This window comes from Callionymus lyra, chromosome 8 (genome assembly GCF_982586985.1).
Source record: "Callionymus lyra chromosome 8, fCalLyr1.hap1.1, whole genome shotgun sequence".
Classification (NCBI taxonomy): domain Eukaryota; kingdom Metazoa; phylum Chordata; class Actinopteri; order Syngnathiformes; family Callionymidae; genus Callionymus; species Callionymus lyra.
In genome coordinates this window covers 23,300,248-23,323,668 of record NC_141825.1, presented here as the reverse complement: position 1 = coordinate 23,323,668, position 23,421 = coordinate 23,300,248, and the positions used below count along the sequence as shown (strand labels likewise).

At 39.0% G+C, this 23,421-nt stretch overlaps 1 protein-coding gene across 1 annotated transcript; it reads left to right on the top strand.

The window, feature by feature from the left end:
- Positions 1 to 1,424: 1,424 nt before the first annotated feature.
- slc12a3 (solute carrier family 12 member 3) lies at positions 1,425 to 21,628 on the top strand. Its single transcript, XM_087798262.1, has 26 exons — positions 1,425 to 1,656; positions 1,735 to 1,866; positions 2,276 to 2,351; positions 2,422 to 2,517; positions 5,734 to 5,873; positions 6,877 to 6,987; positions 7,050 to 7,161; positions 7,215 to 7,345; positions 11,421 to 11,505; positions 11,564 to 11,721; positions 13,420 to 13,527; positions 13,590 to 13,713; positions 13,775 to 13,876; positions 13,942 to 14,097; positions 15,547 to 15,646; positions 15,798 to 15,909; positions 15,983 to 16,111; positions 16,164 to 16,270; positions 17,570 to 17,652; positions 17,709 to 17,780; positions 18,855 to 18,941; positions 19,011 to 19,122; positions 20,868 to 20,954; positions 21,020 to 21,152; positions 21,219 to 21,286; positions 21,349 to 21,628. The coding sequence occupies exons 1-26, from the start codon at positions 1,465 to 1,467 to the stop codon at positions 21,485 to 21,487; spliced, it is 2,952 nt and encodes a 983-aa protein (XP_087654388.1). The 5' UTR covers positions 1,425 to 1,464; the 3' UTR covers positions 21,488 to 21,628.
- Positions 21,629 to 23,421: the final 1,793 nt, after the last annotated feature.

Here is a 23,421-nt window from a genome sequence, read left to right as displayed (position 1 = left end):
AATTGAACTAAATAAACATGAATTAAAAAAGGTAGAACTAATTTTGTCCATAAAAGTCTTAAATTAAAAATTAAAAATTGACTTTAGGAAATTAGATATAGAATGAATATAAAATAAAAATGTATTTATAGAAGAAAGGAAAAGCTAGAACAACAAACAATTAAAAAAAAAAAAATCAACCACAGCGGCACCTAACAGCTTGAATGAAGAGTCTTTGGAAGATTGTAATTTTTAACATATAGAACATCGACATTAAAACAACTTATAAACTGATTTAACGGTTTTACCAATTAACTAAACTAATCAGGGGGATGTGTATTTTCAAGAATCTGCTGATACAATACAATACAAAGTCAACGATACGATACACTGCGATACTGTAGTAACAAGTATATATTTGTGATATTGTCGAGTACTTGACTCTGGTGTTGTAGTATTTACAGACCACATGACTCTTGATGAAGTCGTTACTGCTTTCATTTGTTTTTAAACCAAATATGTCCAAACATCCGCTTTAAAAGCTGCTGGGGTCACTGTATCCTCTCGTCCTCAGTCATCGCCGGGATCACGTTCGATTTCATTCTTCCGTTAGTTGATATAAATAAAAACATTACTTGAAAGTTGAAACTAAATTACTTAATAAATAAATATATTCAGTTATTTAAATCGATACAGTGCTGTTGAATAATAATACAGTATCTTGAAAGAAATATTGCGATATTTAAGTGTATCGATATTTTCTTAAACACCTACAAATAAGATTTACTTGTGAAGTAAAACATTTCCACATGACTCTTGACGAAGTCGAAACTGCTTTCAATTGTTTACAAACCAAAATATGTCCAAATATCAGCTTTAAAAGCTTCTTGAGTCGACTGTATCCTCTTGTCCTCAGTCTTCACAGGGATCTCGTTCGATTTCATTCTTCCGTTTCATTCTTCCTCCTGCGGAAGACATAATGACTGCTGCCATCTAGTGTCCGGAAAGTTAATCGCAACAAAAAAAGTAATAAACGCTTTGATTATTTTCATGTTAATCGTAAATAACAAAAATCGAAATTATTATATTTTATACATATTTTATTGATATATAAATCATAAAATAACAATGATATAAATAAAAACATTACTTGAAAGCTGAAACTAAATAACTTAATTAATAAATATCTTAAGTTATTTAAATGGATACAGTGCTGTTGAATATCGATACAGTATCTTGAAAGAAATATTGTGATATTTAAGTTTATCCATATTTTCTTACACACCTACAAACAAGTTTTACTCGTTAATTAAACATTCCCAGAAGACGCTGGACGACTCGTACATTTGTAGTTCGCGGTCAGAAGGTCGTCGTCGCTGACCCTCGACGAAGAGCCCGGAGCTCTTCCTGCCTCGGTATAAAATCCCCGGACCTGGACTCTCTCCTCCAGAACCAGCCATGGCGTCCTCACCTTGACTCGCCTCAATGGAGACGCCGGCAGCGGGAGACGGGGTTCCCCCGTCGCAGGGATCCGTCGACTCTGCGGGGTCGGAGGTCATCAGCGGGTACCAGACTCTGGACGCCCCCCCGAGCCGAGACTTCTACGTCAACACGGAGGTCTGGGGAAGACGCAAGCGCTTCAGGCCTTCTCTGTACCAGCTCTACTCCGGCCCGCCGGTGAGTTCCGGGTGTCATGTCGAGCCAACCTTTCCAGGGTGTCCCCTACGTCTCAAGAGAGCAAAACTGTGTCCCCAGGATGACTCCGGGCCCCCGCAGTACGAGGAGACCACCGGGCACATGGGGGACATCTCGGAGGAGGAGGAGGAGGACGAGCAGAAGGAGCCGCCACCGGAACCGACCCGCTTCGGCTGGGTCCAGGGAGTCATGGTGAGTCCGGAACCGAAGACCAAAATGAGAGGAATATGATTTAAAAAATTTAAAATTATACAAATTAATTCCAGGAATTTGTTTTAAAAAAAAAACACAAAAAATTGTGAAAAGAATATTGAAAAATAAATAAATAAACTTAAAAGTTGATTGACAAGAATAAAACAGATATTTATATTAAGGAATTAAAATTATCAGTTTGATGCAATACATTATACATTTTTTAATTTTTTTTTTAATTATTTAATTATTGAAGATATTTATGGATAAAAGTTATACCTTAAAATAAATCTAAACAATACAATTAATGCACACACACATTTTAATGTAAGTAAATATCGTCGAAAATACAGTAATAAATGAAAATATGATTTAAATGTTACAATAAAAACCCCTGACCTTGCTCCAGATCCGCTGCATGCTGAACATCTGGGGGGTCATCCTGTACCTGAGGCTTCCCTGGATCACGGCTCAGGCCGGGATCGGTGAGTCCGGGGCGTCGCGTTCCTGCGTCAGAGTGTGAGCGAGGTGACTGTGTGAGCGTCTGTGTTGAAGGTCTGACCTGGGTCATCATCCTGCTCTCGTCCTGCATCACCGGCATCACCGGACTCTCCACGTCCGCCATCGCCACCAACGGGAAGGTCAAGGGAGGTCAGTTCTCCACAGTCCTCGAGGTTCTGGACATGTTTCTGTGGAGCTCAGTCATCCAGGAGAGACTTTTCATATGTTCCGATACGATATACTGCAATACTGTAGTAACAAGTATCTATGTGTAGTATTGTCGAGTACTTCACTCTGGTGTTGTGATAGTGTAGTAACAAGTATATATGTGTAGTATTTTCGAGTGCTTGTCTCTGGTGTTGTGATAGTGTAGTAACAAGTATATATGTGTAGTATTGTCGAGTACTTCACTCTGGTGTTGTGATAGTGTAGTAACAAGTATATATGTGTAGTATTGTCGAGTACTTGACTCTGGTGTTGTGATAGTGTAGTAACAAGTATATATGTGTAGTATTATCGAGTACTTGACTCTGGTGTTGTGATACTGTAGTAACAAGTATATGTGTGTAGTATTGTCGAGTACTTGTCTCTGGTGTTGTGATAGTGTAGTAACAAGTATATATGTGTAGTATTGTCGAGTACTTCACTCTGGTGTTGTGATAGTGTAGTAACAAGTATATATGTGTAGTATTATCGAGTACTTGACTCTGGTGTTGTGATACTGTAGTAACAAGTATATGTGTGTAGTATTGTCGAGTACTTGTCTCTGGTGTTGTGATAGTGTAGTAACAAGTATATATGTGTAGTATTGTCGAGTACTTGACTCTGGTGTTGTGATAGTGTAGAAACAAGTATATATATGTAGTATTGTCGAGTACTTGTCTCTGGTGTTGTGATACTGTAGTAACAAGTATATGTGTGTAGTATTGTCGAGTACTTGTCTCTGGTGTTGTGATAGTGTAGTAACAAGTATATATGTGTAGTATTGTCGAGTACTTGACTCTGGTGTTGTGATAGTGTAGAAACAAGTATATATATGTAGTATTGTCGAGTACTTGACTCTGGTGTTGTGATACTGTAGTAACAAGTATATATGTGTAGTAATTTCGAGTACTTGACTCTGGTGTTGTGATAGTGTAGTAACAAGTATATATGTGTAGTATTGTCGAGTACTTGACTCTGGTGTTATGATAGTGTAGTAACAAGTATATATGTGTAGTATTGTCTAGTACTTGACTCTGGTGTTGTGATACTGTAGTAACAAGTATATACAGTGGGGCAAAAAAGTATTTAGTCAGCCACCAATTGTGCAAGTTCTCCCACTTAAAATAATGCCAGAGGTCTGTAATCATAGGTACACTTCAAATGTGAGAGACAGAATGTGGAAAAAAATCCAGGAATTCACATTGTAGGATTTTTAAAGAATTTATTTGTAAATTATGGTGGAAAATAAGTATTTGGTCAATAACAAAAATTCAACTCAATACTTTGTAATATAACCTTTGTTGGCAATAACAGAGGTCAAACGATTACTATAAGTCTTTACCAGGTTTGCACACACAGTAGCTGGTATTTTGGCCCATTCCTCCATGCAGATCTTCTCGAGAGCAGTGATGTTTTGGGGCTGTCGCCGAGCAACACAGACTTTCAACTCCCTCCACAGATTTTCTATGGGGTTGAGGTCTGGAGACTGGCTAGGCCACTCCAGGACTTTCAAATGCTTCTTACGGAGCCACTCCTTCGTTGGCCGGGCGGTGTGTTTGGGATCATTGTCATGCTGGAAGACCCAGCCACGTTTCATCTTCAAAGCTCTCACTGATGGAAGGAGGTTTTGGCTCAAAATCTCACGATACATGGCCCCATTCATTCTTTCCTTAACACGGATCAGTCGTCCTGTCCCCTTAGCAGAAAAACAGCCCCAAAGCATGATGTTTCCACCCCCATGCTTCACAGTAGGTCTGGTGTTCTTGGGATGCAACTCAGTATTCTTCATCCTCCAAACACGACGAGTTGAGTTTATACCAAAAAGTTCTACTTTGGTTTCATCTGACCACATGACATTCTCCCAATCCTCTGCTGTATCATCCATGTGCCCTCTGGCAGACTTCAGACCTGGACATGCACTGGCTTAAGCAGGGGGACACGTCTGGCACTGCAGGATTTGATTCCCTGTCGTTGTAGTTACTGATGGTAACCTTTGTTACTTTGGTCCCAGCTCTCTGCAGGTCATTCACCAGGTCCCCCCGTGTGGTTCTGGGATTTTTGCTCACCGTTCTCACGATCATTTTGACCCCACGGGATGAGATCTTGCGTGGAGCCCCAGATCGAGGGAGATTATCAGTGGTCTTGTATGTCTTCCATTTTCTGATAATTGCTCCCACAGTTGATTTTTTCACACAAAGCTGCTTGCCTATTGTAGATTCACTCTTCCCAGTCTGGTGCAGGTCTACAATTCTTTTCCTGGTGTCCTTCGACAGCTCTTTGGTCTTGGCCATAGTGGAGTTTGGAGTCTGACTGTTTGAGGCTGTGGACAGGTGTCTTTTATACAGATAACCACTTCAAACTGGTGCCATTAATACAGGTAAGGAGTGGAGGACAGAAGAGCTTCTTAAAGAAGAAGTTACAGGTCTGTGAGAGCCAGAGATCTTCCTTGTTTGAAGTGACCAAATACTTATTTTCCTTTCTTTAAAAATCCTACAATGTGGATTCCTGGATTGTTTTTCACATTCTGTCTCTCACAGTTGAAGTGTACCTATGATTACAGACCTCTGTCATCATTTTAAGTGGGAGAACTTGCACAATCGGTGGCTGACTAAATACTTTTTTGCCCCACTGTATGTGTAGTATTGTCCAGTACTTCACTCTGGTGTTGTGATAGTGTAGTAACAAGGATATATGTGTAGTATTGTCCAGTACTTGACTCTGGTGTTGTGATAGTGTAGTAACAAGGATATATGTGTAGTATTGTCCAGTACTTGACTCTGGTGTTGTGATAGTGTAGTAACAAGGATATATGTGTAGTATTGTCCAGTACTTGACTCTGGTGTTGTAGTATTTACAGACCACATGACTCTTGACGAAGTCGTAACTGCTTTCATTTGTTTTCAAACCAAAATATGTCCAAACATCAGCTTTAAAAGCTGCTGGAGTCACTGTATCCTCTTGTCCTCAGTCTTCACAGAGATATTGTTCGGTTTCTTTCTTCCTTTAGCTGCGGACATAATGACTGCTGCCAGTCCAGCTCAGTTTTACCACTTTACTATGTTAGAAAGGATGGAGAGGGAACTCTGGTTTCCTCCCACAAAAACCTTTTTAAAAGGTTTTAATGGGGGTCGCCAGAGATCCAGACTCTCTCCATGTGTGCAGGTGGAACCTACTTCCTGATCAGCCGCAGTCTGGGTCCGGAGCTCGGCGGGTCCATCGGGCTGATCTTCGCCTTCGCCAACGCCGTCGCCGTGGCGATGCACACGGTGGGCTTCGCTGAGACGGTGGTGGACCTCATGTCTGTGAGTCCTGATGCTGGTGGTCATGGAAGTATTGTATTAAACATTTATTTATTTTTATTTTACTGACATTTTTATTTTAATAATTGAATTTGTATATTGAATATTGAATTTATTTTTATTGAATAATTGAATTAAAAAACTATTTTCAAAATAATTATTTTTTAAACATTGTTTTATATGATACAACTTAAAATAGATTTTCTAAATTCAACTTTTTTTCATTCATAGCATCTTAAATACAAGATAACATTTTTTATAATAGTGTCACCAGAAATAACAAAAGCGTACGGTCATGTGATCTTCGCATCATTCGGTTACTTTTTTGGTATTGTCGTTATTTTATATTGAATTTAAAAGGCTACAGATTAAAAAATGTAATTAAAATATGCTATTTTTAATTACTACAGTATCGCAATATATCGTTATTACTACAGTATCGCAATATATTGCGATATATCGTTGTTACTACAGTATCGCAATATATAGTTGTTACTCCAATATCGCAATATATTGTTGATACTACAGTATCGCAATATATCGTTGTTATGACAGTATTGCAATATATCACAATATATCATTGTTACTACAGTAACACAATATATCGTTGATACTACTGTATCGCAATATATCGTTGTTACGACAGTATTGCAATATATCAAAATATATCATTGTTATAACAGTACCACAATATATCATTGATACTACAGTATTGCACTATATCAAAATATATCATTGTTATAACAGTACCACAATATATCATTGATACTACAGTATTGCACTATATCGTTTTCTAAAATGTTAATATCAAATATATGTAACCTTTTAATATACAAAGTATTCAATTAAATGATACAAATAAAGATATAGATTAATGCTTAAAGATAATATTTCAATAAAATAATTCAAACTTTGAACATGTGTAAAAAGTCAGTCAATATTCTGATGGCACTGATCCTGGTTCTGGTGCCGACCGAAGACCTCGTTGACTCTGCTTGTGAACCAGGAACACGGCGCCGTCATGGTGGACCGGCTCAACGACATCCGCATCATCGGCATCATCACGGTCACGTTTCTGCTGGGACTCACCACCGCCGGGATGGCTTGGGAGTCGAAGGTCAGGAACCCGTGAGAGACTCGAGACACGACCCAGTGACTGTGCAACATCTTCTTCTGAAGGCCCAGATCCTGTTCTTCCTGGTCATCATGGTGTCCTTCGTCAACTACTTCGTCGGAACCGTCCTCCCAGCCTCACCGGACAGGCAGGCCAGAGGCTTCTTCGGCTACAGAGGTATTTATCCGGACTCTCTGGTCTTGAGCAGTGACTTGACCGTCCGTCTGCAGCCGACATCTTCGCCGCCAACTTCGTGCCGAGCTGGACCGGACCTGAAGGAAGCTTCTTCGGCATGTTCTCCATCTTCTTCCCTTCGGCCACCGGCATCCTGGCAGGTGCCAACATCTCCGGAGACCTGAAGGTACGGACGAGGGGAGTAAGAAGATATAACGATAAAACGATATATCTGGATATTTGTATTCACGACACTGTATCAACATTCAACCGCACTAACTTTAATAAACATCTAGAGACGCATCACAACAGAGAACACGAGCAGATCGAAGAAACAAAGACGAAACAAAGCGAAGCCGTTAACTTTGCTGTTCTGTAGAGACGACAGAAACGTTCAGTCGACGCATGAAAGTCGACCAAACGTTCTTGTTAGTATAAACGTTGACGTCATCATTAACACTAACAATAACAAACGTTCTTGTTAGTATTAATGATGACGTCATCATTAACACTAATAATAACAAATGTTATTGTTAGTATTAATGTTGACGTCATCATTAACACTAATAATAACAAACATTATTGTTAGTATTAACGTTGACTTCATCATTAACACTAATAATAACAAACGTTCTTGTTAGTATTAACGTTGACGTCATCATTAACACTAATAATAACAAATGTTATTGTTAGTATTAATGTTGACGTCATCATTAACACTAATAATAACAAATGTTATTGTTAGTATTAATGATGACGTCATCATTAACACTAATAATAACAAATGTTATTGTTAGTATTAATGTTGACGTCATCATTAACACTAATAATAACAAACGTTCTTGTTAGTATTAACGTTGACGTCATCATTAACACTAATAATAACAAATGTTCTTGTTAGTATTAACGTTGACGTCATCATTAACACTAACAATAACAAACGTTCTTGTTAGTATTAACGTTGACGTCATCATTAACACTAACAATAACAAACGTTCTTGTTAGTATTAACGTTGACGTCATCATTAATACTAACAATAACAAACGTTCTTGTTAGTATTAAAGTTGACGTCATCGTTAATACTAACAATAACAAACGTTCTTGTTAGTATTAACGTTGACGTCAACGTTAATACTAACAATAACAAACGTTCTTGTTAGTATTAATGATGACGTCAACGTTAATACTAACAATAACAAACGTTCTTGTTAGTATTAAAGTTGACGTCATCATTAATACTAACAATAACAAACGTTCTTGTTAGTATTAACGTTGACGTCAACGTTAATACTAACAATAACAAACGTTCTTGTTAGTATTAATGATGACGTCAACGTTAATACTAACAATAACAAACGTTGTTGTTAGTATTAATGATGACGTCAACGTTAATACTAACAATAACAAACGTTCTTGTTAGTATTAATGATGACGTCATCATTAACACTAATAATAACAAATGTTATTGTTAGTATTAATGTTGACGTCAACATTAATACTAACAATAAATAAAGACTGACGCCGTTGAGTTACATGTGTGACGTCAGCGCTAGATTTAAATCCAACAAACTTCAGGACGATCGATGATGACACGAAAATACAATTAACAAGTTTAGTCATAACACAGTTAGTGCTTTACTAACTTACTTTTAAACGCGTGTCAAATCAGATCAAAATCATTTTTCTTATAATATATATTGAACATCAGCTTGTTTGGTCTCATTTTGTCTTTAAAACAAAGTTTAAAGTTAAACACTGACAGATACTGGATATTTCATGTTGCTCTAGGCAGTTTGTGTTAATGTACTTCAATGTTAATAGTTTATGTAAGTTTACAAATGTGTTAATATTTTGAGAAGCACTTTCCTACAAGTACTTTCACATTTGATTAGAGAAAGTATTTGATCATTTCTTTGTTGTAAAAGTCCCAAAAAGTGCTGCATCTTTGAAATAAACAATATATTATTCTTACTACAATAATACAATATATTGTTGTTACTACAGTATCGCAATATAGTGTTGATACTACAGTATTGCAATATATTGCAATATTATTGTTACTACAGTATTGCAATATATCGCTGATACTACAATATCGCAATGTATCGTTGTTCCTTTAGTATCGCAATATATTGTTGTAACTACAGTATCGCAATATATCACAATATATCGTTGCTACTACAGTATCGCAATATATCGTTATTACTAAAGTATCACAAAATATATTGCAATACATCGTTATTACTACAGTATCGCAATATATCTTTGTTACTAAAGTATAGCAATATATCGCAATATATAATTTTTCCTACAGTATCGCAATATATCGCAATATATAATTTTTCCTACAGTATCGCAATACATCATTGTTACTTCCGTATCACAATATATCGCAATAAATCGCAATATATAATTTTTCCTACAGTATATATCGCAATATATAATTTTTCCTACAGTATCACAACACATCATTGTTACTACAGTATCGCAATATATTGCAATATATAATTTTTCCTGCAGTATCGCAATACATCATTGTTACTACAGTATCGCAATATATTGCAATATATAATTTTTCCTGCAGTATCGCAATACATCATTGTTACTACAGTATCGCAATATACCGCAATATATAATTTTTCCTACAGTATCACAACACATCATTGTTACTACAGTATCGCAATATATTGCAATATATAATTTTTCCTGCAGTATCGCAATACATCATTGTTACTACAGTATCGCAATATACCGCAATATATAATTGTTCCTACAGTATATACCGAAATATATAATTTTTCCTACAGTTTATATCGTATTATATAATTTTTCCTACAGTATCGCAATACATCATTGTTACTACAGTATCACAATATAATCGCAATATAAAAATTTTCCTACAGTATCGCAAGATATCATTGTAACTACAGTATCGCAATATATAATTGTTCCTACAGTATCACAATATATCATTATTACTACAGTATCGCAATATATAATTGTTACTACATTAGCACAATATATCATTATTACTGCAGTATCGCAATATATAATTGTTCCTACAGTATCGCAATACATCATTGTTACTTCCGTATCGCATTATATCGCAATATATAATTTTTCCTACAGTATATATCGCAATATATAATTTTTCCTACAGTATCGCAATACATCATTGTTACTTCCGTATCGCAATATATCGCAATATATAATTTTTCCTACAGTATATATCGCAATATATAATTTTTCCTACAGTATCGCAACACATCATTGTTACTACAGTATCGCAATATACCGCAATATATAATTTTTCCTACAGTATAAATCGAAATATATAATTTTTCCTACAGTTTATATCGTATTATATAATTTTTCCTACAGTATCGCAATACATCATTGGTACTACAGTATCGCAATATATAATTGTTCCTACAGTATCACAATATATCATTATTACTGCAGTATCGCAATATATAATTGTTCCTACATTATCACAATATATCATTATTACTGCAGTATCGCAATATATAATTGTTCCTACAGTATCACAATATATCATTATTACTACAGTATCGCAATATATAATTGTTACTACATTAGCACAATATATCATTATTACTGCAGTATCGCAATATATAATTGTTCCTACAGTATCGCAATACATCATTGTTACTTCCGTATCGCATTATATCGCAATATATAATTTTTCCTACAGTATATATCGCAATATATAATTTTTCCTACAGTATCGCAATACATCATTGTTACTTCCGTATCGCAATATATCGCAATATATAATTTTTCCTACAGTATATATCGCAATATATAATTTTTCCTACAGTATCGCAACACATCATTGTTACTACAGTATCGCAATATACCGCAATATATAATTTTTCCTACAGTATAAATCGAAATATATCATTTTTCCTACAGTTTATATCGTATTATATAATTTTTCCTACAGTATCGCAATACATCATTGGTACTACAGTATCGCAATATATAATTGTTCCTACAGTATCACAATATATCATTATTACTGCAGTATCGCAATATATAATTGTTCCTACAGTATCGCAAGATATCATTGTAACTACAGTATTGCAAAATATCACAATATATTGCAAAATATCACAATATATTGCAATATATCGTATCGTGATACACATCGTATCTCAAGATTCTTGCATATACATGTTCCTAGTATGGACTAAACTTCTAACTCTTCGTGAGCGTAACTCAAATTCGTCCGAAACAGAATCCGACGGTCGCCATCCCGAGAGGAACCCTGATGGCCATCTTCTGGACCACCATCTCCTACATCCTCATCTCCGCCACCATCGGTACTTCAGCTCTGTTAGAGGACGACGGTGTCATGAGTCACGTGGTTGGTGTCTGTAGGTTCCTGTGTGATCCGCGATGCTTCGGGTCTGTTGAACGACTCTCTGTCGCCCTCGTCTGGTGAAGCCTGCGTGGGCCTGGGCTGTCGGTTCGGGTGGGACTTCAGCGACTGTGTCGACAACAACACCTGCAGCTTCGGCATCAGGAACTACTATCAGGTAAACACTCGTCAACACGTAAATTTGAACGTAAACTTTGAAACTATTTTTTATTTACTTGTTTTTAAGCATTTTTTAAATCATGGACTTCATTAACTTGTACATTGAAGGTTGAATTAGTGTAAGATTTTTTTTTAACCCCTGCATTATCTCAGGGTCAAGGTGACCCGGGGGCCCGAAAACAAATGTGTTTGTGGTATCCCTAAGATAACACAAGGGCTGAAAAAATATAATGAACATTTTCAAAATCAGTGATGCATTTTTTACACATTACACAATTTTATCATCGTCAAAGTGATGACTGAGGACAAGAGGATACAGTGACTCCATCAGCTTTTAAAGCTGATGTTTGAACATATTTTGGTTTGAAAACAAATTAGTTATAAGTAGTTACGACTTCGTCAAGAGTCATGTGGTCTGTAAATACTACAACACCAGATTCAGGTACTGGACAATACTACACATATATACTTGTTACTACACTATCACAACACCAGAGTCAAGTACTGGACAATACTACACATATATACTTGTTACTACACTATCACAACACCAGAGTCAAGTACTGGACAATACTACACATATATACTTGTTACTACACTATCACAACACCAGAGTCAAGTACTCGACAATACTACACATATATACTTGTTACTACACTATCACAACACCAGAGTCAAGTAATCGACAATACTACACATATATACTTGTTACTACACTATCACAACACCAGAGTCAAGTAATCGACAATACTACACATATATACTTGTTACTACACTATCACAACACGAGAGTCAAGTACTCTACAATACTACACATATATACTTGTTACTACACTATCACAACACCAGAGGCAAGTACTGGAAAATACTACACATATATACTTGTTACTGCACTATCATAACATCAGAGTCAAGTACTGGCCAATACTACACATATATACTTGTTACTACACTATCACAGCACCAGAGTCAAGTACTGGACAATACTACACATATATACTTGTTACTACACTATCACAACACCAGAGTCAAGTACTCGACAATACTACACATATATACTTGTTACTACACTATCACAACACCAGAGTCAAGTACTCGACAATACTACACATATATACTTGTTACTACACTATCACAACACCAGAGTCAAGTACTCGACAATACTACACATATATACTTGTTACTGCACTATCATACATCAGAGTCAAGTACTGGACAATACTACACATATATACTTGTTACTACACTATCACAACATCAGAGTCAATTACTGGACAATACTACACATATAAACTTGTTACTACAGTATCACAACACCAGAGTCAAGTACTCGACAATACTACACATATATAATTGTTACTACACTATCACAGCACCAGAGTCAAGTACTGGACAATACTACACATATATACTTGTTACTACACTATCACAACACCAGAGTCATAACTCGACAATACTACACATATATACTTGTTACTACACTATCACAATATATCATATTTTTGCCCCTGTATCTTGTCAATACAAACCTCTACCTCTAGAGTCAACGTTCAAGTCATGTGTGAGTCGCCAACAGTTAGTTCAATACCAAGCAAATCTTTCTATGGTAAAGAACTTCAGTCGCTCATACTTTTGACCAGGTTTGACTTATTGAACTCAAAATGACATTTTCCTTAAACTCTGTTTGTGGTTCCAGTCCATGAGCATGGTGTCGGCCTTCGCTCCTCTCATCACGGCCGGGATCTTTGGTGCGACGCTGTCCTCCGCCCTGGCGTGCCTGGTGTCGGCTCCCAAAGTCTTCCAGGTACCGACGCGGACTCTTGATCAGGTCCCGGTGCCAGAGGTTCACCCCTGGTCTCTCTCCAGTGTCTGTGCCGAGACCAGCTCTACCCGTTCATCGGTCTCTTCGGCAAAGGTTACGGCAAGAACGACGAACCGCTGCGAGGCTACCTGCTCACGTACCTGATCGCCGCCTGCTTCATCCTCATTGGTCGGTTACCAGAACTTCAGTCTCACGATCTGGACCCATCTGAATGTTTTATGATTGACAGCTGAGCTGAACACCATCGCTCCCATCATCTCCAACTTCTTCCTCTGCTCCTACTGCCTCATCAACTTCAGCTGCTTCCACGCCTCCATCACCAACTCGCCAGGTGAGCTACAGGTAAAAGGTCTGAGAACATTTATAATCCACCGTCTTGGTGTCTCTTCGGTCCAGGCTGGCGTCCGACCTTCAGGTTCTACAACCAGTGGTTGTCTCTGCTCTGTGCTCTGTGTTGTCTGGTCATCATGTTCCTGCTCACCTGGTGGGCGGCGCTCATCGCCTTCGGAGTCGTCTTCGTGCTCCTGCTCTACACACTCTACAAGAAGCCCGGTAACACACACGTGTGCAGACACACACGTACACGTAGAAAAACACACACATGCAGACACATGAGCACACACACACACACGCACATGTGCGGACATACATGTTCACAAACACACACATGCAGACACATGAGGACACACACACACATATGCAGACACACACGTACACGTAAAAAAACACACACATGCAGACACATGAGCACACACACACACACGTGCAGACACACACATACACGTTCACAAACACATACATGCAGACACATGAGCACACACACATGTGCAGACACACACATACACGTAAAAAAAACACACACATGCAGACACATGAGCATACACACGTGTAGACACACACACATAAACGCACAAAAACACACAAACAAACATACAAATGCAGACACACAAACACATGCACATACATAGACAAATTCAACACAAAGGAAGACACAAAAACACACAGGAAAACACAATATCACACACACAAGAAGACACACTAGCACACACACGTGCAGACACACACTTAGGTGCACATAAACGCAAAAAAACACACATAAAAATGCAGACACACAAACCCATGCACGTACATACACAAATTCCACACAAAAAAAACACAGGAAGACAAAATAGCACACACACAAGAAAACACACTAGCACACACACGTGCAGACACACACATGAACGCACAAAAACACACACAAACGTACAAAAACATACAAATGTAAACACACAAACACATAGATACACAAATGCAAACATATTCAAACAAACACACACAAAGAAAGTCATAAAAAAACACAGGACGACACAATAGCACACACACAAAACTCCCAAACCAGAAGACCAAAAGCACACACTCACACAAATGCAGATGAACACGCAGACACACACGCGCACACAAATGCCGACACATGCAGATGCACATGCACACACATACACACATGCACACACACACTCACACAAATGCAGAAGAACACACAGACCCAAAAGCACACACTAACATAAATGCAAACACACACACAACCACACAAGCAAACACACACAAATGCATATATAAGCAACAACACACTACACATAGGCACACAAGCACACACAGACACAAATGCAGACACACACACACACAGTTAAAACACACAAGCACAAAATCAGACACAAAAGCAGATACACATGCAGGGCATACAAACACACACACATATATATCCATATATGCACAGACAAACATACAAAAACATACAAGCAAAGGCTCAACACAAATGCAGATGAACACATGCAACACACGTAAGTTAGCGAGAAACCACACACTCTCACACAGAAAATACACACACATGAACACATAAGTCCATATGCACTTACAGCCACAAACACACTCACAGACACGTCACAAACAGACACACACAAACACTGCCTCGGTTCAGTCAGAAGTGTGTTTATGACGGACACGTTGCTCTCGGCCTCTCAGGGGTCAACTGGGGGTCCTCGGTGCAGGCCAGCTCCTACAACATCGCCCTCAACCACTGTGTGAGTCTGAACCAGGTCCAGGACCACGTCAAGAACTACAGGTGCAGCTCATCACACACGCGTGTCGCTTCAGGTCCATCTTAGTTCAAAGATTAGATTCGCACAAACGTCTCTGGTAAAGATTTCCCAGCATGCTTTGCTGCTTTCTGAAAGTAAGAGGATACCGGATAGGAAGTTGTTTCTTTGTTCCAGACCGCAGTGTCTGGTCCTCACCGGGGCGCCCGGCAGTCGTCCGGCGCTGGTGGACCTGGTCGGCGCTTTGACGAAGAGCCTCAGTCTCATGATGTGCAGCAACGTGCTGTGTGTGAGTGTTGATGCTACACACCGTCGCTACACACCACTCCGACTTGAAAGTGTGTGTTTTTTTTTAACCCTAGACCTCCTCCTCGGACCAGAGGGGAGGTGTCGACGCCCACCAGACCTGGTTGAACAAGAGGAAGGTCAAGTCGTTCTACACGGAGGTGGTCGCTCCTGACCTGCGATCCGGGGTCAACATGCTGCTGCAGGTGAGACGGAACATCATGAGACACACACGCATTAATGTGTGTCGTCCACTAGGGGGCGGGTCTGGGTCGGATCAAGCCCAACGCTCTGGTCCTGGGCTTCAAGAGCGACTGGCGCACGGACTCGCCGCAGGCTGCAGACGATTACATCGGAATACTGCAGTGAGTAGTTACGTCGTCAAATATTACGTTAAACGACGTTCTTTTATGTTGGTCCTGCACCTTTGAGTTCCAACCCGTAACACTTCCATGTTCTGTTAAAAACACACGGTTTCTTTAAGTCACATTTCAGATGAGACAAAGTCTTGCAGGAGCCAAGGTCTCCAGCAGTTTGATGAGGTTGATTTTGTTGGTAGTGAGATAGTGGTGAAGTGAACTAACACATGATAGAAAGTGTTACAATGAAGTTTGTTTTACACTGGAATGTCAAGTGAAGGACATTTGACACTCAACGCTATACTTGCTAGCTTAGCTAGTGGCTAACAGTGCTAGCTTGGCTAGTGGCTAACAGTGCTAGGTTAGCTAGTGGTTAACGGTACTAGCTCAGCAAGTGGCTAACAGTGCTAGCTTGGCTAGTGGCTACCATTGCTAGCTTATCTAGTGGCTAACAGTGATAGCTTAGCTATTGGCTAACAGTAAGTAAGTAAGTAAATAATATTTATTTATATAGCGCTTTTCGAGACCAGGGTCACAAAGCGCTTAAACAATCAAAACAATACTCAAAAAAGTACATACTTTAAAGATCAAGATAATACTGCGAACAACACAGGAGTTCCAGAAAATCAAGGAAAAGCCTGAACAAATAGAAACGTCTTAAGATGTTTCTTAAAGGAGTCAGTAGATCCATCAAGCGCAAAGAGAGAGGAAGATCGTTCCAAAGCTAGTTTAGCTAGTGGCTAACAGTGCTAGCTTGGCTGGTGGCTACCATTGCTAGCTTAGCTAGTGGCTGACAGTGCTAGCTTAGCTAGTGGCTAACAGTGCTAGTTTAGCTAGTGGCTAACAGTGCTAGTTTAGCTAGTGGCTGACAGTGCTAGCTTGGCTGGTGGCTACCATTGCTAGCTTAGCTAGTGGCTAACAGTGCTAGTTTAGCTAGTGGCTAACAGTGCTAGCTTGGCTAGTGGCTACCATTGCTAGCTTAGCTAGTGGCTAACAGTGCTAGCTTAGCTAGTGGTAAACAGTGCTAGCTTGGCTAGTGGCTGCCATTGCTTACTTAGCTAGTGGCTAAATGTGCTAGCTTAGCTCATGGCTAACAGTGCTAGCTTAGCTCGTGGCTAAAAGTGCTGGCTTAGCTAGTGACTAACAGTGCTGGTTTAGCTAGTGGCTAACAGTGCCAGCTTAGCTAGTGATTGATCTAAACTACCCATTTTACAGGTACTGACCACTGCAGACTGCAGTATTCAACTACAAGAGGCTGATTGTTGACGTGTCAGCATGTTCTAACTCAGCGTGTGTGTGTTTCAGTGATGCTTTCGAACAACAATACGGCGTGTGTGTCCTCAGGACGCAGGAAGGACTGGACGTGACTCGGACGTGTCAGTCTTACGGTAACAACAGGTAGAAAGTCTCGTGGAGACAAAAGAGTCATTTGTCGTCTTTTCAGTGAACCCGTGTTTCGATGAAGTGAACGAGAAGATCGGTTCGTCTCCTCCTCGACTCAGAACCATCAGCACAGGTACTGACTTGATGCACTCAGAGAAGAAAGTTCCTGAAGTGATGGAAGTACATCAGTGTCATCACAATAATAATAGTTACATTTAAAATTGACATTTTGAAACTATTTTTATTGAGTTGTTTTAATCATTGAATTCAATTATTTCTATATTGAAAGATTGTTTTTTTTCAATTGGATATTAAAACAAAACACAAAAACACACACAAATACAGACACACAGGCACATTCACACACGTGCAGGCACAAAAGCACATGCACATACATACACAAATGCAAACATACACAAACAAACACACACTTAGTAGGACACACAAACACACAGGAAGACACAATAGCACACACAAGTGCAGACACACACAAACATACACAAACATACAAATGTAAACACACATACATACACAAATGCAAACATACACAAACAAACACACACTTAGTAGGACACACAAACACACAGGAAGACACAATAGCACACACAAGTGCAGACACACACAAACATACACAAACATACAAATGTAAACACACATACATACACAAATGCAAACATACACAAACAAACACAAACAAAGGAAGACACAAAAACACACAGGAAGACACAATAGCACACACACAAGAAGACAAACTAGCACACACAAGTGCAGACGCACACATGAACGCACTATAACACACACAAACATACACAAACATACAAATGTAAACACACAAACACATACATACACAAATGCAAACATACACAAACAAACACACACTTCGTAGGACACACAAACACACAGGAAGACACAATAGCACACACACACACACACAAGAAGACACACTAGCACACACATACAAAAAAAAACACACAAACCAGCAGAACCAAAAGCACACACTCCCACAAATGCATATACAAACAAATACACAACACAGTCACACAAGCACATACTCAGACACAAATGCAGATTTTTGAATTTTTGTAACTAGAATATCAAACTCTATGTGAAAAATAAGTTATTACAATAAATTATACATTTATTTTGAAAACGTATTTATTTTCTATTCTGATGTCACTGATTGACTTCCTTGTACATTCGTCCACAGCTGCTGTCGACTCTCAGTCCACGTCGTCGTTCCAGAAGAAACAGGACAAGAAGACGATCGACGTCTACTGGCTGTCGGATGACGGAGGTGCGACCCGATCTGGAGTCTCGTTTCTACACTTCCCGGGGTCACCGAGTGACCTCGCTCTCCTTGCAGGTCTGACCCTGCTGCTGCCCTACCTGCTGACCCGCAGGAGGCGCTGGACCAGGTGCAAGGTTCGAGTGTTCGTGGGAGGAGACGCAGAGAAGAAGGAGGAGCAGAGAGAGGAGTAAGAGTTTTTATTGTGAGCTTAGATATAAGGTTCATATTGACTTCGATAAACGCTCGGAGATGCATGAAAGGTTTTACCAATCGAGCTTTTATGAGAGTTTGTGAAAATATACGACAAGTACAAGTTTTTATTGACCTTATTCAGAATTTCAAATGTTCTTAAATTACTAAATGAATATAGTGCCGCTCCATAGTATTACTCAGAGAGTAAGTTAGTAAGAAATAGTTATTTGTAAAGATCTTTCTAGACCAGGGTCACATAACTCCTTAACAATCAAAACAATACACTTAAAATATATATTCTTTAAATGATCAACACAGAGACAAACACAGGAGTCTCAGAAAATCAGGGAAAAGCACAAATAAAAAGATCTTGAGATGTTTCTTGAAGGAGCAACAGTCTGGAAGGATTTCTCTCCTCTGGTCCTGAAGCGTGTTCAGGAACCATCAGTAGATTCTGATCCACAGACCTCAGAGCCCGAGCTGGGGTGTAAGTCTGGATCAGATCACTGATGGAAGGTCTGACCATGAATAGATCTGAAAGTAAGAACCAGAATTTTAAAAATTGATCCTGAAAGAAACTGGAAGCCAGTGAAGAGTTTTAAGGATCAGAGAAATGTGAGTTCTTCTACTAGAGCGGCTCAGAATTCTCACTGCAGAGTTTTGTATTAAGTGCAGGTGAAACAGCTCCTTCTTGTTTCCATTAGAGTGAGGGTAAAGCAAGAGACTCGTAATGTGGTTTTGTGGTTTACCAAAGTCGTACTAAAACATTTTGACGGAGCTATACCACATAAAATCAGTCCAAGGTCAGTAAGTACAGCCAGGATTAATCGACTGTGGATTTTTGAGAACATGTAAGGATTTCAAGTTGTATTATGTAAATAAAGATCTGATACTCATCTGCTATAATTAAGTATGTGTGAATGGCTGTCAAAGCGCTTTGTGACCCTGGTCTAGAAAGGCGCTATATAAATAGAGATTATTATTATTATTATTATTATTATTTGAAGTTGATCTACAAGAACACGTTTTTGTTTGAGATCTACTTTCAATGTGGGCTTTGATGTCACGGGATATTGATTGATTGATCCGTCATGAAGCGCAACTGCGACAGAAAGTTCTTAAATTTCCGTCACGTACCCGTTTATGCCACGGTTAGAAACTTTTACTACATGTTTAGAAAAACCTGTTAGTGTTGACAACCCTGTTTATGATGCATTACAGACAAATGTTACACAAACACAGATCGCAACTGACTCAAAAGTCACGTGAGAAAAGAGTTATGGGAGTTTTCAAACTATTTTGTGAAGCTTGACTTGTGAAGCTTTGAGATTTGTAAGTAAGTGATAGTTATTAGTGCATATTTATTCTTATATTACAAACGTTTTAATGGAGTTACACATTGTAAGTTCACGGTACAAACACAATTACATATTTAAAACAACTTTTCACACATTACTGACCGTGTTGAGACAATAAAAACACGTTTAGGATCTTCATCCTGGACCATCAACTTCCGAATGTATTATGGCTTATATCTAGGACTTCTTTTTAAAATCTTACTTAAACATTATTTACATTTGAAACCTTTGATTTTATGTTAATATCTTCCTCCTTCCTTATGCTTTTGTATTCACTTTATTTTATCGAATTCATTATTTGAAGTTGAGCTCTTCTTGGATCTTCTTGACTCCATGCTGGTGCTTCTTGTAACTGATCCTGACGGTGATCTGTGGTCGTCAGGGTGTTGGCTCTGATCAAGAAGTTCCGTCTTGGGTTCAAAGACGTGGAAGTTCTTCCAGGTTTGCTCCAGAACCCTCAGCCTGGCAGGTGAGTCAACGTCGTACATGACGTTCATCTGATCCTCGAGGTCACACGACTGCTTCCGTCGCCAGCGTCCGTCAGTTCGAGAACATGGTGGCCAACTTCAGGATGGAGACGAACCCCAAGAACGACTCGGCGCCACCGAGTCCCCGAGATGAGCCGTGGAGGATCACGGATCAGGACCTGGAGAGGAACAAGGCCAAGGTGACTGGAAACACCAGGAAATAAATGTTTCTTTTAAACCTTCCTCACGTTTTTGTTCTGTGTCAGAGTCTGCGGATGATCCGTCTCCACGAGGTCCTGCAGGAGACGTCCAGAGACGCCGCGCTCGTGGTCGCGTGAGTAGATTCTAGTCTTCGTGGGTCTCTTGAAAAACCGTCTCACCGCCTCCGTGTCGCAGCACCATGCCGGTGGGACGGAGGGGAGCGTGTCCCAGCGTCCTCTACATGGCCTGGCTGGACTTCCTGTCACGTGACATGCAACCTCCGGTTCTGATGGTCCGAGGGAACCAGGAGAACGTTCTGACGCTCTACTGCTGAACACAATCACGTGATTTATATCATCCTCAGAAATCAGAGAAAATAATCACTTCACTATAACTGCTTTCATAACTTACTAAACTACTGTTTAAATGAATCTGATAAATAATATTCTGAACAATAAAGATTATTTTGCTGTGACTTTGTGTGAAGCTTAAATCGCCGCTAGAGGGCAGCAGACACTGAATGAATGTTCATAAATCAGAGGCTTTAAAGGACACCTAATGTAAAAAACCCAACTCTCCGTTTTGAAGTTATTACTTAATAAAGTTCTCGTCTGAAATCTCACCAAACGAGACTACGGTTTAAATTATACATTCTGACATCACTCTGGTGCAGGTGTCCTCCCCTAGAAGCACTAAATCAGTTAAGAACCTACATGTTAATAAACAAAATAAATATTTATGTAAACATGGTGAGAATTACTTCTGCCTTTAGGTGTTTTTGTAACGTGTATATTAAGCAGCAAACCTTATTTTAATTATTCGTTTTTAATGTACAAAACGGGAGTTTCAGGGTGAGTTTGAAATTCACGTGAGTCCTTGAATGCAACTCGTATTTTGTGACCAATCAGAGCAGAGTGGGCGTGGTTGCTTTGACGAGACTTCTTCTCGGCCAAAACAGTACATTTTTAAGTAGGCGGGGCTTAAGCGTATTTTCTAATGTAATTATCTTTATTAAAAGAGAGTTTTGTGCAAAAAGAAACTGATGAGTATAATAGAGTATAATAGAGGTCCTAGAACAATTTAAGAGACACTTAATTTAACACATTAGGTGCCCTTTAAACTCACAGGAAGGCACCGAAATATTTAAGCAGTCGTGGCCTAAAGTAAATTTTTATAAACTGAACTATCTGTAACAGGGAGTATGAGTCTGATAGTGATATTGTCTTTTTATTCTTGGAGGCCCAATCTATCATTGCTCTTATTGAAAGTTTGACGTCAATCCTCTCTTTTCCTTAACGTATCTTTAACACCGAAATATTTTGAGTAAATGTACCAACATGGACATTTTAATAATATTAAAATCACAGTCATATTTCAAGTAGAAGTCATTGTTTTCAAGACATGACCCAGTTAAAAAATCTAAAAGAAAAAGAAAATAAATATTCAAATCATTTCTGTTCTGTTGATTTTTACTGTCTGAAAGGTGTTTTACAAAAAGATGGTATTTTTTCTCTGATGAAAGATGAGTCTGTGACTCTTGACACGACGGACGCTCGTCTCAGTCAAGTTTATTCCAAAAATAAACCTTTAAACTAGTGGAAATGAGTGAAACACAAACTCTTCATGGGTTGTATACACTGTTCCGTCGGTCAATATAAATTGCTTGGTTCTGTTCGTGTGTTTGTTGTTTTATTTTCTACTGCCATCATGACCCAAATAAATCCAATGTTGTGTTTAAAACTCTGGTAATAAAACCTTCTAACTTTCTGGGAGTTTCTGGTCTTGTATCTTTGACAGACAAAAGGGAGGTGCTGATCCACATCCCAGGCCTTGAAGTTTACAGAATCACAACACCTGCACAGAACAATAAACACACACACACACACGGTGTAACTTTGTTTATTTCCCATCTATGTTTAGCCAGGTTTGATGATTATCTGTCAATCATTACAAGACTTTCTCAGATGTAATATGACTATGATGTCATTTACTTTTTATTGTTTTACCGACATGTACATCCGTTATAACTGCCTTGCAAATAAAGCAACACAACGTGACGAGAACGACGAAACGTGAACGATGACGTCACATTAACTTGCGTGAATATGCAAGTGTTGGCATTTAAAGACTGCGCATGCGTAAACAACGACCTCCACGTCCGAGCGAGCAGGAGCGGCGCAGCCAATCAGGAGCGTCCGATTGTGCTCGTTCGTCCAATCGACGAGGAGCTAATGTCACGTGCGCCACGGGAGCCTATCGGCAGTGGCC

What these genes read in the sequence shown, in the direction of transcription:
- slc12a3 (XM_087798262.1), top strand. Translation starts at nt 1,465, where the DNA reads ATGGAGACGCCGGCAGCGGGAGACGGGGTTCCCCCGTCGCAGGGATCC. An exon ending in CGGTGGTGGACCTCATGTCT is followed by an intron (nt 5,874 to 6,876) that starts GTGAGTCCTGAT and finishes CTTGTGAACCAG; the next exon opens with GAACACGGCGCCGTCATGGT. An exon ending in TGGAGAGGAACAAGGCCAAG is followed by an intron (nt 21,153 to 21,218) that starts GTGACTGGAAAC and finishes GTTCTGTGTCAG; the next exon opens with AGTCTGCGGATGATCCGTCT.